Consider the following 18,831-nt stretch of genomic DNA (forward strand, 5'->3'; position numbering starts at 1 on the left):
TTGACAAAAGATGTTAAAAGCTTAGTTTAGTTTTGATAGTGGCTAAAATGTATTTAGTTTCTGTTTCTTAAAAGGTTACAAAAGGTCTAAAAATTTATACTTACAGTAAAAGCCTAGACTCATGGCTGTCCTACAATGCCCTACACTTTTCATGACCCTACACAATACAGGGCCTGTATTCACGGCCCTACACTGTCAATGTTATCATTATCATCATTAAAATGACTGTTGACAGTTGTTACAAAGCTTCTCTTCCCAAATCTGTTGTTCTTTGACAGTCCTTATTTTCCTGATCAGCTGAAACTGCCGGTGGTCAGAAATACACATTTACATGAAAATTAGTAATGTAGTTTTAAAACTAGCACTACATATTTCCCAATATTTGAAAGTGGCAAAAAGGGACAGTGGGTGTGATCCAGTGGCAAAGCATGTTGGACACCATTGACTGAAGTGAAAACACATCGGTTCAGGTCAATTCAGGGCCACAATAACACGCAATAACACAGTATACACTAAACATAAAATGATTGCATATTTAAGGTTAACTGTCAATCAACTTTTGCTCCATTGGTGGTTTGTTTTTGGACTAGTTTATTATTTTCCTTTACCATTATTTCATACATCCAAAAAAATTTAACATTCATCCAAATCTCTTTATTCACACACATTTAAAATAGATAATTTTGTAACAAAATGTTTTTCAGGCAAAGTCCTACATTTTTATACAAAAAAAACAATCATGGGGTCCCCCCCAATAATAAAGCTGGACAAAAGTAATAATAAAAAAACACACTTACCTTTAATCCCACAGATCCCTAAATGGCGCTTCTTTTCCGGTCTTCTTGCTATGTCACAGCTGTAAAGGGGAAAAATAGCAGATCTCACTGCACATGCATGGGATTGGCATCACATACCCCATAGTATCCAACTCCCATAAAAGGTTAAAACTTCCCTAGAAATAAACAAACCACACCATGGTTTATTCTATTTTTATCTAATATTTTACCGTTTCAGGATTCAGCATTGTGTATATGTGCCCACCATGGAAAATCCATCCATCCATTTATTTTACAGCGTCTCTGTCGTCTCTATGCTCAAGTGAATTCTGGATGGATGGATCATCCTTTGTTGGGTCCATCCTTTACACAAGCTGGTGGAGGAAATGAGGAGTGTTGAACTCTGCATTATCCTTTGAGAACTAGCACTCTTTGGGCTATTGGTGACATCTAGCGACAGCCCGTGAAATTAAACCAGAGTGAAAACCAACAAAGTATACGTCCCAGTGACAGCGGGACAGCTCCCAGAAACTAGTACTGTCCCGGCGAAAATAGGATCGTTGGGAGCTACGGCATTTTTTTTTTTTGCATAACAAGGGAAAACAGTAATTGTTCTTTTTATCACAGTTGTTTTAATACTATTACTATTTAATACTTGTTTCTATTATTAAAGCCGCGACGTTGACATTCCTCAAAACATTCATGCATGCGCAGTGAGATCTTTTTTTCCCATTTACGACACCCGATCATGCGTAGTGCGAGAGCAGGTGGCGCAGGAAGAAGAACCTGGAAAAGAGAGAAGAAGATGCCAGCTCCCAGCGCTTCCTCTGCACCAGGCCGAAGAAGGAGACCGAGACGATGCGTCACCCAAATGAAGAAACCTCATGACAGATCAACGTACCTGCGGGATTAAAGGTAAGTGTGTTTTTTTTTTTGTTTAGTTCTGCTTTAATGCAAACAATACCATTTTATTTTTTAATATGGTCTTATATTAGGCCAACTTTTTCCACAATGGTGTATTACACTGGGGAACATTTTTTAACAAAATTTTTTGTTGACTTTTTAAGCTTATTTACACTGAAATAGGTATGCTGATTATGAAAGTGCAGTTAGTTTTCTATTACCACATCAGGTTTTTTTCTCTACCGCTTAAAATAATGCGATTACTGTAGCATGGATTTGTATAGGCTATTCATTTACACGCATGCTCAATGTAGTAAATAAGCAAAATTTATTTTTCCACTTACACACGTATTTCCTTTCTTTCAGATCATGTCTGGCTCTGCTGTTTCTCGTTGTAAGTGCCTTAACAACCCTGATTCATTTTGTTATATCTGTGGCAGTTTCACAATTCCCAGTCAAACGGCAAACATCAGCACATATGTAGAACAAGTCTATTTGGCATATTTCAAGTTAAACTTGGTTATCAAGATAAGTTTTGGGCCCCTCATAAGATGTGCAAACAGTGTGTCGAGGGTTTAAGGATGTGGACATAGGGAACATGTGATAAGATGCCATTTGGTATACCTATGGTTTGGCGAGAGCCAGGGGATTATTTCAGTGACTATTACTGAATAGTGAAAACTTCAGGATATAACAAGAAAAGTAAATGTAACATAGAGTATCCTAGTCTACCATCGGCTAAACGCCCAGTGGCTCATTCCGATGAAATCTCAGTGCCGGTATTCAATACACTACCCTGTCTTGAAGAACATGATTATGGTGATGAACTAGGTGACAACAATGATGGAGTTTGAAATTGAAGAGGACTCTGTTCGTAAGAGATTTGATCAGCATGAGTTGAGTGATTTGGCACGTGATTTGGGACTATAGAAGAAGACTTCAGAACTCCTAGCATCAAGACTGCGTGAGAAAAACTTACTTAAAAATGCAACAAAGGTATCATACTTTTGAACCAGAGAAATTGCATTTTTGCAGTACTTTAGAACTGACAGTGACTTTGTGTATTGCCATAACATACCTGGTTTAAAGAAGGAATTGGGATTTCCAATCTATTACTCAACTGAATGGCGACTATGCATCGATAGCTCAAAGCGGAGCTTAAATTGTGTCCGACTTCACAATGGCAATATATTTGGGTCAGTCCCAATTGACTATTCAGTTTCTCTTTGTGAACAATATGCAGACATAAAGAGAGTCATTGAGTTGTTGCAATATCACCAACACAATTCGGTCATCTGTGTTGACCTTAAAATGGTATTCTTCCTTGGTCAGCAACATGGATACACCAAGTATCTCTGTTATCTGTTCATGCAGGATGGCAGAGCTCCTGAGAGGCATTGCCTGGAAAGGAATTAGAGTGGAATTGGTGGAAATGGCTTTCAAGATCTGCCCTAAAACCAGGTAATCCAAACATTCTACATGAGCCACTTGTTGATAAAAAAAACAAGTATTATATTCCCACCTCTGCACATGAAACTGGGCCTGATGAAGCAGTTTGGTAAAGCTTTTGCTTTGCCGAAAAGAATGCTTGGTTATCATTCAAAGTCATTGTCAAGAACTTTCTTGGAAACACACGAGTGAATAATTACACAGAAATTGTCCAGAAACTCTTGGGGAGCTACAAAATGCTTGGTTGCAATATGAGCGTCAAGGTGCATTTTCTGCATAGCCACCTTTATATCTTCCCCGAAATCCTTGGTGCAGACAGTGATGAGAAAGGTGAATGATTCCACCAAGATTTGAAGGTCATGGAAGGACGGTATCGGGATAGATGGGAAGTACATATGATAGCTGACTATTGTTGGAGCTTCCGGCGGGATTGTCCTGACACTGAACACTCCAGGAAAAACTATAAGCGTAAATTTTTTACCTTAACCACTTACCGGATTAACTTTCAAATATTTTACTGTAAAAAAAAAATGTCAACAAGTAACAATAAATTCTTTGTATGAACAAAAGAAAATTAAATAAACACTACATTCAAGTTATTATTTCATAATTTTTTCATTGTATGTAAAACTTGTATGTTTTTTAACAAAAATGGAGGGTACCCTGTATCATAAAAACTGGAAGCTTATAGAAGCTTTATGTAAAATATAAACATGAATTTCAAATGGTCAAGCTTCAAAATATGTTACTAGGCCACAAAATTTTAATCTGTGGGAGCCTTGAGATCAAAAATTTGATTCCATAAAGCTTTTACTGAGAATGTTAAGAGAAAAAATATTGTTGAAATCGACCTCTCTTCTACAGAAACAGCTATAGGAACCTGAATGCATTTTACTAATGTCCAGAGGAGAATATCCATTTATTGCATTAAATGTGATGACTCAGTGGAAGAAAATTAATAATAGCATAGTTAATGGAAGCTCTGGCCAGATTCCCAACAGTTACCTAAAATTACAGAGGCGATTGCTTGCTATTGATTTAATATATTGATTTAGTAGTTAGAATTCAGGAAACTTGGGTCAGGTCGTGAACATGCAGAATGGAATGCAAACACGATATTAAGAACAACTTCATGATGAGAAATTGTCTAAATCTTCTTTATTACATTTGTTGCAAGGGAAGAAAAAATCTTTGCCTTAATTTACAGATTTATTATCTACATTTACAGGTTTTGGACATAGGCTGTTCAATTGCTTTGCAAAAAGGTAAAAAATACATAAAATAAAATACAAAATAATTTTCACATTCATAACTACAAGTTTTGCTTAAGATGTGTCATCAAATCACAGTCACCTTCTCTATTTATTGTAGTGAGGTGACCATATGTGAATATATGTCAATATGATAGTGATGGAAGAATAAAACAATTTTATCATGTCAACAGTGTGGACAACAGTACTGATGACAAATGCATCCACTCTGAGGAGATTTCCCTTTCACTTTCTGTTACATCTCCAAAAAGTGAAGGGAATCTCCCCAACTAGACACAGAAGGCCTGACTTATGAATGATTTCCAAGGCTGGAGAAAATACACTTTCATCAGTGAAGCTGGGTGATCCATCAAACCTGGTATGGATCTGGTCCAGGATTCAAAACATTTGCTAGCAAATAGAAAATTGATGTTAAAGAATTCCATTCGAGGTTTGCTGATCACCCAGCCTCACTGATGAAAGTGTATTCTCTCCAGCTTTGGAGAGCTTTTATAAATCAGGCCCAGAGAGCAACAAGTTATATCAAAGTAACCAGCACCCTCACTCACCTTTACTGCCTAGCCAAAACAACAGTTTTGGAGTCTAATATTTTATTGGTCATTCAATGTCACATTTATTTCTGTTGAATTTTTTCCCAAGATCTTGTATTCATGCTGCTGCATAATCTTCCCCAGTAAATACTAAAGATTTTTAATGAGGTTAAGGTCCCAACTCTGTGGTGGATAATCCATGTGTGAAATGCTCTCTCAACCACTATTTGACAATTTGAACCAATGAATCCTAACATTTCCATTTTGAGATCTGTGCCATCAGTAAATGTAGTCAATCGATATATTCAAGTAGTCAGCTGACCTAATTTCTGGGCATATAACATTGCTGAAACTAGACTCAACCAACTGAAGCAACCCCAGATCATAATAATGCCCCTGCAGGCTTGGATATTTTTTGTGTGTTTATGTGTGTGTCAATAGTCTCTGGGAGTATGGCAGACCAGCATGTTTAGGAGATGGTGCCCAAGTTGTGGTCCTGGTTGCTAGTTGCAGATGTATCTTAGTTAATGTTTCCAGTTCCACCTGTAAATAGAGTGCATCTGCATTAGATTTTAGTCATTTGCGGCAATGAGACTTTTCGAGGACTCACATGGTGCAGACCAGAAAGTAGACACAAAAATGCAACCTAGAGATTCATGGACAGCTTAGCCTAGCTTTAAATCTCAAGGCTGAGTTGTGTCTAAGAAGCTCACTACTTCCAAATACAGTGGATATTTGCATAGTTGTGTCACAATATTTGTCTGCACCCAATGTGTCCTGTCACTTTTTTACTTTGTCAGGAATGGCTTCTGTTTCAGTATATACTAATTTGAACCCAACGGGGTTTGGGCTGGTTTAAAATATATAGTAGTACAGTTTGTCCATAGTGGTCCATATTCAATCACAGCCATTACAATACAGATATACTTCCACACCACTAAACCTAATTTTTTACTAAATTGACAGCTTTTAGGATTTATTTTTAATGTAATGATATAATCATTTTGATTCATTGATTTATTTTGCACATATTTTAATCACATAACCATATATTATTGTTTATATGAACAGGAGATAGGGTAATGAACATGTCATGGATGTTCACCGTTTTTTATTATTATTATTTCATGTATTTTCTTTTAACCTAAACACATTCGATCCTAGAAGAAAATAGTATAAAACAGTTTTTAGAAGATAAAAAAATCTTACGGACTTAAAAGACAATCTGCCACTTCCAGCCAGGGTTCTGCACATTTTGGCACACTTACCTTCTAAAGCTCCTTTTCCAAGCTATATGACAGCTGTCTTCCTGGTTCAGCATCTTCTGTCACTTTGATTAGGGATGACATGTATGCAAAAATCATTGTACATTAAGAAAATTATGGCTGGCAGGTAAGTCAGATGTTTTTATTGCAGTAGAAAACTGAAGAGTAAATCCTTCCTGTCTGCAATGTTTTAGACTTTAGTTCTATCTTTAAAGTATTGACTGATTAGATGATCGCTACAGGCAGTAACTTAACATAACCACAATAATTTTTATACCACATATAATAATATTTTATAGCATCCAGCATAATATCTACAAACAGTCATTGAAACATTTATGCGTGAGGTGTGTAAGGTGCAGCAAACACACATTAAATAGCACATAATGTATATAAAGCACATTGAGTTCTCTACCTTGTAGCCAACTGTTTATGCAAACTATCAACTATTTTCCACAAACTTTATTTTATAGTATATTTGCCACCGCAATAAAAAAGGTGTTGAACTCAAAAGCATTACCTTGTACCAACTGTAGCGAAAATTGAACGTAAAGTCTTCAGCAGTGAAGATTTTGCTTACAGAGCACTGTGAGAAGAAAATTATCTGCACTTACGCAGGTAAAGATATCTGTGACTCTCTGTTTCTCTGCTTTGCTGTTTACTGAAACTTCCTGCTATATCATAAATTGGATTCAACGCTCTCTCATTGCAGGCTTACAATGTGGAATCTAAAATCTGTGCAACCACAGCAGCACAAATGTTTTCAGGCTACCTCTCTAGAAATGACAAACTCCACTAGCTGAATTTTTTTTGTTAGTTGTGTATAAAAAATGGTAACTAACCTAAAAGTCACTTTTCAGCAAAATCAGTAGATTTATAAGATCGTCAATTTCTGTTTTGTAAGCCCGTGATTGCAATTTTTGACATTTATTGCCATTTTCCAGTTTTGGATAGACAGTTGGAAAAGTGGCACTTGGTACTTCATACAAGTATATGAAACTTAGGTAATTAGGGTGCACTAATCAGTCACTGATTGCCACCATTCTCACTGCTATTTCATTACTGAGGCATAATAAAAGTGCTAATCAGAGAAGAATCAGGGTGATGATCGTTTATCTACTAACTAGTTTTTGATAAACAGTACCATAAAAGGTTTAAAATACTTCAATCAGATTACAATTGAAAGCAACACATTAGATGGTTGATAAATCACTATAAATAGTTTGCTATTGTCCTCAAAGGCATTTCCTATTTCTTCCATTATAAAAATATTTTTGTTTAAAATAAAACTGCTATAAATAAAAAAACAGCTTTATTCTTTAAAAAGGATCCTTAAAAAGGATCACATGCATTGTGTTAAGGAGGACTATTCATTCTCAACAGGCTGCCAACACACCTCAGTGACCCTAAAACTACACCTAACCCTTTTTTTGGCAAAATACTGTATGGTGGTACACAATAGCGTTTTAGTGCATTGGGGTACAATTTTGCACCCCTCTTCAATACAGGCCTTTTTACTCTGGCTTTTTCCAAAATGCCTTATGAACCCCCGCCTACCCCTGGGGGGTTTGCTCCTCACTTTTCATGTTGGAATAAAAAATATTGTAGTACTTGCTTTAAACCAATGGCTCAGGGTTCATAGGCATATATGTAAAAAGTGAATGCAGTGATGCATTCTGCATGTGTGTAGGTTTGGAAAGGACCTACCGGTTGGATAAATTATTTGCTATGCAGTTTAACTCAGTCCAAAAAATAAGAGCGTTCAGGTAATGTTACAGAATGACTTATGGGGGACTCTCTGGTTTCCCCAACCTTCCAGAGATTACTGAGCTTTTTAATGAAAAAGTAATGCATGTTCTAAAAACTATGCATGATTATTAATTTTAGTATTCTAAAATACTTTTTCAAATATTTAAATATATGTGTGTGTGTAAATAGAAATTGTCCTATACAGAAGAATAAGGTAAATTGTATGTAAAGGAAGTATGTTTTTTAAATTCATATCAGGTTACTTTTGCAACAGGAAATTAGATTAAATTCCACAAATACATCAGAATTGCCATCTTAAGCAGTTTTCAACCAAACACTGAATATCCTTATCCCCTTATACTTACTCCTACTTTCTGTCTCGGGGACAATGATCTTCAGGACAAACCGTGGGGACCCCAAAAGTGTTTACAAGTTAACAGAGAGTCCTATCCTGGCCACTCGTTTCAAAGCTAAAAAAAAAGTTTTGTCTTTATAAAAACATATTTTGTTACAAATTAATATAGTAGGAATTTATGTTAATGTATTAGTGATAACAACTTATAAACACACAATATACTTTTTCACACTGTCTACAGCTTCAGCTGATGCTTTTCATACTTATTAGGAACCAATAATGTAATATTATGTTCATAACATATTGTAATATTAAAATGTAATTGTAAGAATGTTAGATATCCAGAAAGTAATGCATAACAAAAGAAGTCATGTTTGAAAGCAAAGCAATGTACAGGATTTTCTTACAAAAGCATAACCAGCTATTATCATTGTTCTCTTCTCTAAGTCATGCATGAAATGAAATTTAGATTAGGTCACATATGATTCTATAGCAGCATCTTTTTACTACTTGAAGTACTTTCAGAAAACTTATTACAGGCCAATTTGAAGCCAACAGCAAAATGAATCAGCTTGTTCGGTGCCTTAGAGAAAACATTAACAAACCACCAGGAGGTCGTCATTTACAATCTGTAACTCATACAAACAGATTTCTATCTTTTCTCCCACAGTAAAAATTCAGAAAATGCTCTGTTTAATTGATGTCTGTTGAAAAAGTATGATAATTACTTGAAAGTATATAGTCCACATTCACCCCCATGAGTTAAGCCCAGGGTTTCTTGCTTCGCAGTCTTCAAAGTCTTTTCCACACAAACAATTTACTATAGTTACATTTAGGGTGGCGAAGACTGTCTCCCAAAACCAGCAGTTTTTTCTTTGTTTTCTTTATTCTTTAATTACTTCTTTATTTAATTATTACATTTATTGTTGTGTTATATTAATAACACAGTTAAGGGGTCACTTTTTCATGTCTTGGTGTCATGTTGCTTGTGTCTTTATATTTAGCCTAATATTATGAAATAAACTATTGCTGATTTAAATTGGATTATTGTCTAAAAAAAGCAAATTGGGAAAAGTAGCACAAATTATTTTCTGCATAGTATTTCAGTTACTACTGACATCACAAAATATAGGGTGGGACAGGGAAAGAAATTGAAAACCAGGTGCATGTATATAACACAAGTTCCCCCAATTATTACACAAGTAGTAACTCTTTTGTGCCTATGTTGCACTTCATTGCACCTATTTTCTTTATTTGTTTCATGGACAGATGTGAAAAATATATGACAAAACATGCTTTGCAGCCACCACCCTAACCCTTTTTCCTAGAGACAAAGCAGTGGTTAACAAAACTTGTTTGTCTTTAGGACCTGGCCTGTATATGTTTCTCAGAGCAAAGCAGGTCACCTTTTTAGAAGTTAATATATACACAAATGTGTGTGTTACTTCTGACATGCACGTGTGAAGCATTCTTCTTAAAGGTTCTGTAATGCACTGATTGGATTTTGAATTAGATATTTAGCCTTGTTAATTTGTATTTTTTGTTGCGTTCGCCATTCATCATTTTTATTACTTCTTGTGCACAATATTAAATCTTAATAAATCAATTAAAGCTGACTAACTGATAAACTGAAAAAAAGAGGTAGTACTATTTGACAAAAAGACATTTAATGTCTCTTTTGTCAAATAACGAACTCCTTGTCTCTCATTTTTTTTTGTTTTACCTCTAAATTACCCAGCTGCTGGGTATAATGTAACTCCTGCACAAGCGCACAGGTTATACCATCCAATCAATGGGGAGGATTGCCGTTCCCACAGAAGTCTACTGTTGCTGCAGGGCCACTGCACAGGGTAAATATGTGTCATAATTGATTCATTATAGAGGAAGCTCACCACCTTCTAAAGAGTTTAGTTCTTCTCTAGGCCTTGTCAGCATATGCATAAACAAAGTATTGAACGTTTAAAAACATTCTTGCTTTCATATGGATGTGATCCATATAGCAAAATAGGATGGTTTTGCAGCAGGAAGAGTCAGTGCCAGTTGGGTTTTTTCTTTCACCACAGGCTTCCTTTATTGCTGTAGGCAATTGCTAATAAATGTAAAGTTTCTTTACAATTTATATTATCTGGTATTGCAGTTTTGTGGGACAGAATAATGCAAACAAAATGTTCTTGCATGGTATTGTTTAACTTTTGTATCAGATCATTTTACCAAGCACATCAAATAGTAAATGCTAAATAATGTAAGTGGTTGGTAGTCACTGGTATGATGCAAAAAGGTCACTTTCACAAATCTGTGGCCATCACATTTTAGTTAGTTGTATAGTATGTCAGTACCAGTAATAGATCTCTATAAAACCAATAAGCTGTAAACAATATTATTACATAGAATTAAAAATGTTTGCTGTCAACATGTGTGTCTAGTCTTTGATCCAGGGTATAAGGTTATATGGTTGATGGTGATGGATCACAGTAGCAGCACCTGCCAATGTTTATATTCAGTGTCCTAAAATAATTATATAAAAACATGGTGCAGTTCACAATGCTAACAATGTACTGTTTCTATATGAAATATTTTCACTTTCATAGTATTTGCACAAGCAAGTATGTGCTTTTGCGTCAATTTGTCGTCCTTAAAAAGCCTGTTAATAGATGTAATTGTGTAAACTAGTGAAAGTAGGCTTGTGTATATGAGAGAATCCTAGAACTCAAGGTCCAAGGGGGTGTATATTATGTTGAATTTGTATTGTTCCACCAATGACTGATCCACATTATGTCCCACTATTTCATAGATTTCGGTATTATCTTTCCTGCAGCTTTTTATGGCATGAGCAAGTTTCTAGCATAAATTCAGTTCTGTGTGGATATGTTGTGTAAAGTGACCCCTAAAACGTTCTGAATTAAATAATTCTTGAAAATGTTCCTGAAACTTTATGCACATTTACTTTGTCAAAATGTATTTGTCAAATTTGTTTTCTACCTATGTACATAAATGAGAGGATAAGAATCTTCAGCAACATGTATTTCTGTAGCTAGCATACAGCAAGTTTAGGTCTCATGTAAAATGCTCCCCCTAATATATATATTTGTGAGCTGGCAAAATCCAATTAGCAAATATCTTAGATCACATAAATCAGAATACTTTTGTAATTTCAAAGCATTTCTTCAATTAAGAAACAGATGTGATGGGCATACAGCCAGTTATAACAAAAGTTTTATTAAACATGTTCAACAATTACATGCTTTTAGCTGCTTAATGTTTGACTTCAAAACATCACATATTTCATTAGATTTGATATATGCTTTGGCATTGGATAGAATGGCTTTATCATTTTTATGCAACTATAGAAACATGGCATCCTATCAAAACTGATAGAAAGGAAATAAGTAGATCCCTTTATCTCAAATGGTGAATGATCACTGGCTACCTTTCCCATGTGAGGAATCATATTCAGGGCAAAGATGTTTTAAAACAGTTATTTCAAACTCTGCAAAGTTTGTAAAGTTTTGTAAAGTAAATAATGAAAATTCTACAAAATGATAAATTTAGTATCCTAAAAATGAAACTGAAGATTTAATAGTATACATGATATCAAGGATAAGTGGTAGTTACAATACATTTATAGATAAAACATAATACATAATATAAAATATTCCACATTGTAAAGCCAGACAGCCATTGTTCTTTTCTGTGTCTATTAGAAGTAGTATGGTCTGCTAAATCTATAGATACCTTATTGGCCCTTGGCTAAGAATGTCAGATATGTCTATCTGATAATGTCATATAAAACCCAGTAATGATAATGAGATAACAGGCAAGTGAGAGATGCACTGTTCAGGACAGTTGTGGGCTGTGTTTCAGGGGTTGTGCTTGATAAAAATGTAGGGACATCTGTCTGAACGTTAAAGTGTAAATTGATTTTTAAAACAATTATGATCTAAAGATCATTACCAAATCCACCAAGGAATGGCTCAAAAAAATAAAATTTAGGGTTGTCTGGCCTGGTCCAAGCCCTGATTTGACTCCCATTGAAATACTGTGTTTGTTTTTAAACAGGTAGTTCATTGATGGAAACCCACACATTGCAACTAAAGAAATGTATCTATCGAGGAGTGCTCGGAAATGTCAGAGACTAATGGGCATATGTGCCCACTAATAATATTTCTGCTAAAAGGGGACATACTAGCTTCTGCAGTCAAGGGTGTACTTTTACACAATATTTCCACAATATTCTTGGAAAAAAGTTTGGTAAAGTCATGTTTTATTTTCTGTATTTATTCAAGTATATTTGTCAGAAACTGACTTTGCTTGTGATAGAACGCTGGTGTGTTTGGTTTTAGATTGTTACCTTGGCATAGCCGTCACTGAGATATTTGAAAATTGACCCAGTCTTTGCTTAGCGATTCCTGGATACTGAATAACTAAATAATTAATAAACATGATTTATATAGTGCCAACATATTAAGCAGGGCTGTTCATTAACTGAAAAGAAAAAAGGCAGAGGAGGAGTGGAAGGATGGATGAGTCTGGCTGCAGCATTCAGCATAGAATGTAGAGGGGAGAGTTGGGTTAGTGAAATTCCAGAGAAGAGGAGGTTACAGTAGTCCAGACAAGAGATGATAAGAGCCTGTACAAGGAGTTTGTTGGTCTCTGGGGACAGATAGGGGTGGATTTTGGAGATGTTGCGCAGGTGAAAGTGACAGGACCTGGAAATGTTCTGAATATGAGCGGTAAATGAGAGTGCAGAATCAAAGGTGACGCAGGTGATGGCAGGACAATGTGCCTGAGGGGAGGTACAAATAACAGTGTTATTAACAAAAGTATGTCGGGGGGGCTGATGAGTTCTGTTTTATCCAGGTTGAGTTTCAGAAATCTGTCAGACATCCATGATGAGATGGCTGATAGGCAGTATGAGACCTTATCCAGGACTGAGGGAGACAGGTCAGGGGTGGACAGATAGATTTGAGTGTCATCAGCATACAGATGGTACTGTAAACCAATAGAGGATATGAGACTACTGAGAGAGTAAGTGTACAGAGAAAAGAGAACCAGTACAAGGACTGACCCTTTGGGAACACTAACAGAGAGGAGTGTGGGAGAGGAGGAATTACTATTGAAACAAACTTGAAAGAAGCGGTCAGGCAGGTAGGAAGTAAACCAAGAGAGAGCAGTGTCACTGATACCCATGGAGCACAAAATTAACTTCTTAAATTAATCTTAATCTTAATTTGCACTTTGGCATTTACTCACAGACTAGCCTCATGCTGCTGAGAGCTGCTGATTATGTGTACCTTTTCTCTGTCTACTGTGGGCTCTGGCCACTGGTTCCAAATTGTGTCCGCAGACCCCTGACAATATCACCCTTTACTGTAGGCAGTTCTTTTTGCATTCAAATATGTTGAACAAAAATCAACAACTTCCATGGGTGTTGGTACATGATGGGTTCTGAAATTGGCGGCGTAACTAAAAGATTAGTTACTCACACTGAAAAGCAAATTTGACAGGACATTCATTGATAAACTAAGATTACTAAGTAAAATTACCTGTTGGCATAGCCTTGCAATAACAGGTGATTAGGAATGGAAATTTTCCCAGTTTAGATTAGGGCTGTTAAAGCTAAAGACTACCAGACAAGCAGATCAGCTAATTACTGTAACTGTGTTTTGAGCATTAAACCTAAGCAAGTTTCCTCTGGCTGAAGGGAAACACAGGTATTGATTATGGCATTATGAATAATTACATAGAAGGGGAATAAATCCAGTCATATACTGGTTTTGAGGAAAATGATGGTTTCCAGGTGAAATTGTGATCAGCCTCATAGCTGATATCTATATATTATATTCTAATAAAGCAATATATATATATATTGCTTTTTTATTTAGTTTGTTTCAAACTAAATCATTGTTTCATGATGTTCAGACAAAATCAAAAATATAACATTGGTTAGTTTCTTAGTATCATGAAATAACTAAACTATAAAGTCCTGATACTATATGTATATCCCAGTTTTGTTTCCCTAAATATTTTTATGCTTCTATTCCTTACACTGTACTTGTACGTTTGATCAGATGTAATGCTTATAAAATGCCAAGAACAGATGGCATTTCTCATAAATGAATTGAAGAGTTATGAACTACAATCAGTTACAAACTCCACTCAGATTATTAATTGGATTCAGCTGTTTGCAAGCAGTCTTTCGTTTTGAGAAGCTTTAGAAAATTATGTTTATGAAACAAATTCATATTTAAGCTTGAAATGTGGCGCTTATATGGTGTTTAGGAAATGTGCTAGTCATATTTTTATAAGCTCATTAATGATCAGAGACCATTGATTAATAAATTCCAAGGCCAAATCTATCAGCATAAGTTGAAGTTTAAACAGTTTAATGTTTTTACATTTTTTAAGACACTCTTTAAGGTACAGCTATGCCCTCACCTTTTTGGTTCAGAGCTTGAAGTCCTATGAAAAACAGAAAAATGAAATATACTATATTCTAAAATGTATTAGTTGTTGAAATGCAAAGTATGCAAAAATTAAAAATTATGTTTTTTAGTATACAGATATTTTAAATTATGTTTTTTAGCTTTGTATTGTAAAGGGAAGGGTTTAAATCACTGTCAAGTATCTGATGTTGCAAAAGTAGTGCCTAGAGCAGTGTTTCTCGACTTTTTGAACACTGGGGAACTTGAAATATCTTTCAGGTCTTTAGTGAACCCCTGCTATAATTATTATATCCTCAGCTCATGGTTTATTAGCATTGCGGTCAACAGGAAGATTTCCTCCTACATTGCTGGCCAGTGGGAAGATTGTCATCCTTACAGATAGCCAAAATATCATTACTTAAACTGACCTGAGAGCCAAAAATTGCTAATTTCTCATTCCTGCTGCGTTAGTCCAGAAAATATTTTGTTAAACATCTCTCAGCCCTTATGATGGAGGATTTTCGGAACTCTCAAAACTCCTGGGAATTTTACTGTATACAAATAAATATCCTAAATTAATATAGTTCGCTTAAATTTATTCAAGTTTGGGAATTCTCTCAGAACAGGAAAAGAGAGAGCTAAACTCTGTGCTTGAGATAATGAAAATCTATTATGTTCAAAAAATACCTTGGTTTGATAAATCCAAATATGTGGTGCATATGACTAATAAATTAACAAAGACAGCTTTCAGAAATGCAGAACAATTAAAACTAAAAACTGACAAGTGAATAAATCTTGCATGAAAAAGCTCTTTTTTTTTCCTATGTTGTCAACTGCAATTTTCATTAAGCTCTGAAAAATTAGTATGATATCCCATAATCGCTTCTAATACTTCATAAAGTTATTACTTTAGTAATTATATTGTATTAATTAGATCTTTATGTGTATTTGAATGCATCACATATCCCAAAAACTACACCAGACACTTTGCTCTGACAGCAATGGATATTAACAAACCAATTATAATAACAAAAATGAATTATAAGGGATCACGTTGTATATTTTTGAAATAATGTACTTTCTAATTAAACATTTGTGGCCACTAGAAATATGATTGATTAATGCACATTTTGCTAATACAATGGATATGTTTTTCCTAGCTTTAGTGAAACAAGTTGAGCCTAAAGAGACATCATCTTAAACTTTAATTCATTTGTTTTGAAATTAGCTATCTTTACTGAAAAACAAGTCAAGTCATCAAGTTCATTACTGAAATGTAGTGTACTCCAACTCGTATGGGTAAAGCAGTGTACCTCAAGGTCATTTTATTGTGATTTCCAAACATTTCATTTTATATTTATGATGATGATGATTTTTTAACCAGATTAAAACAGTAGCACTGGGTTATAACTATACCGAATAAAATGTTTGTTTTTTTTATTTGAGAAAGCAAGGTATTGGAAATTCTGTGTTGTGATACTTTACATTTTTTTTATGTTTATGGTAGTGTAGGGTATATATGTAACATCCTCTGTTTTATGGAACAATTGGTAACAGACTTTTATGTTTTAGGTAATATGCAGTTGCAAAAATGTAAAAGTAATTGTATTACAAATTGCATATTTGAGTAATTATTTTTCCTCTATTTAATCTATGTCCCCTAATTAGTTTTCCCTGAGTTGCTTTAAACCAGATGTGTTCAAAGACTTATACATGAATCAGTACTGCTAGAATGTAGTTGGTGGTGGTATGAGCACCAAGTCAGGTCATGAATTGCATTGAATGAGCTACCACCCACAATTTAATGACGGGCAGAAATTTGATGCAACAGGGATCATAAAGGATGTGGTTTTGTCTGAAGAAGGACTTTAGGAATGTTTGATTGTGACATAATACTACATATACCTACTACATAATACTAAACAAATTTGTCTAGAAAACATCCTTTGGTCCCTGCTTTGTAAATATTAAGAAAACATTTTCACAAGAAGGGAGAGAGTATGAGTACTAATTGCATTTTTTAAGAAAATGATTCACTTAATTTTTTATACTTGTGATTAAATAATCATTTCTCTAATCATCTGTTCACCAAAAAGCTGTAATTAGCTGCTAAAAGCAGATCATCTTATATTAGTAAAGCATTTGGCCCTGGTGTCATATACTTTATAAGCAATATATGGTTTGAGGTTTCAGTACTAATAAGTGATAATAAAGCACTATTTTGTTGTATTTTTTATCCTCTTAGTTTACTGTACAGTATGACAAACCAAAGTTTTAGAGCCTAGTACAGCATATTAGCAGAGTAAGAGCAGACACATGTTGGACATTCTGCCCTTCCAATAATTAAACACTCAATAGAATATGTGTACTTCAATATTCAGTCAATATTTACCTCTATATCTGATCAATTCACAACCAAACAGAACCATTTCACAAATTCATTTGGTCAGTCAGTGTTAAACTCCCTAAACTTCCCATGAATTCTCCAAAAATATTTTTGTGTTTACTAGCCCCGAAGAGAACCTGTTCTTTGGTTACAAGATAAGACTATGAAACAGGAGGCTACAGCATAGAGATGAATATTGTACAAGGTTTTTCTGATGACAATGTTGTAGAATATGCTCCGTAGCCATTCAGTACTTTTAAATATCAATGTAAGAAGCAATTGTTTACTGCTAAGCAAAGGATTGAGGTTCTGTAGTACTAGCTCTCTGAAGGGTATAACTATCAGTATAGAGGTAATAATAATTGGTAATGAGGGGACAAGTCAGAGCTCCGACATCAGAAACAAGATGTTGTAAGTTTTTAAGGTCCCATGGTGCACTTGAAGGTACGTAACAATGCATTAAGGATATCTAGGTTTCTGCATTTTATTTTTTTTTAGCAGTTTAGACAGTTCAGCTTTTATAAACACTGGAAATAAATCTTACAAGATCAATAAATGGCATTTTATCTTAACTTATGTTTATAATTTTAATAAAAATTGAATAAAATAGTTGCTTTATTTAAAAAATGACTACTATTGCTACCACTACTTCATCCTATCACAAAGCTCAAAACACCTGCCACTACTACACCACAATATCTCTCGATTAAGATTCTCCACCATCCATAAATAAAAGTCTCTAAAAAAAAAACCCTGAAGAAGCCCAGCAAAATGCATCGTTTAAAAGGGACGACCGTCTTAAATTCTACACTATTTATTTGAGCTGGGTAATGTCTAGCAATAGTACAAATGTTACTTTCTGTATGTATTTGGTAACTCTCAAGCCTCTTATTTTGCCGATATGTTTAAAAGGTAACCTGGGGCTGCCATCTGATATTTAGTTTAAACTTTATTGGAGAATCTGAGCTTTAGTATTTCTTCTGTTCTAGTTTAAATGAAAGTGAATGGGCCTATTTTTGTGCATGCTTTTACCGGCTTTCGGCTTTTACAAGGGGTTTTCAGAGGCTCCATGTAGCTAATTGGGTTATTTAGCCATCCAAATGTCCCCATAAACTTGCAAATGCTTATAAAAGCATGTACAGGCTTTTGCAAACACAAGCCTTTGTTTTGCCTGAAAATGATCCTGCAAGCCTAGCTGTGCAGAGTAGGTGTTCAGGAGCGTCTAATTGCCACTTTTTTTCAGAAGCAGGTATGAACATACCCAAAAACAATAATGGGTATTTTTTTGGTATATGGGACTCTTAAAATATATTAAAAAAAATATTGTCTTTCAATGCCTGAGGATTGTTTTATTTGAAGTTTGTCTATTTATAATTGCAGGTTGACAAGATGGCGAGTTTATATAATATCCATTTTCGCACAGGCTGTTTCTGCAATGCTGGTGCCTGCCAGAAAATGTTGGGGATTAGCAATGCTGAAATCAGGAGTAATTTGCAGGTCAGTCAGATATACATATTGATTATTAGTTGGGTTTATTTACAAATGCTGCTGTAAGCTGTGAACAAAATTATTTATTTTTACACACACAGCTGAATTAAAAAGCATTCTATGCCCCAATTTCTTGTTCACATTTAAAGTTTTATTAAAGAAAACAAATATTATTTCACATTGCATTTACAAAAATTGTTACCATATAATGATAGCGCTACAAGTATATGCTCCAAA

The 18,831-nt window shown here is 34.8% G+C and overlaps 1 protein-coding gene across 1 annotated transcript in view; it reads left to right on the plus strand.

Annotated features, from left to right (window-relative positions):
- MOCOS (molybdenum cofactor sulfurase) overlaps positions 1–18,831 on the plus strand; it is a 141,447-nt gene that overhangs the window by 95,905 nt on the left and 26,711 nt on the right. Inside the window, exon 7 of the mRNA XM_072411910.1 lies at positions 18,487–18,603. Within this exon, the coding sequence (XP_072268011.1) occupies positions 18,487–18,603 (117 nt within the window). The remainder of the gene's footprint in view (positions 1–18,486; positions 18,604–18,831) is intronic.

This window comes from Pyxicephalus adspersus, chromosome 5 (genome assembly GCF_032062135.1).
Source record: "Pyxicephalus adspersus chromosome 5, UCB_Pads_2.0, whole genome shotgun sequence".
NCBI lineage: Eukaryota > Metazoa > Chordata > Amphibia > Anura > Pyxicephalidae > Pyxicephalus > Pyxicephalus adspersus.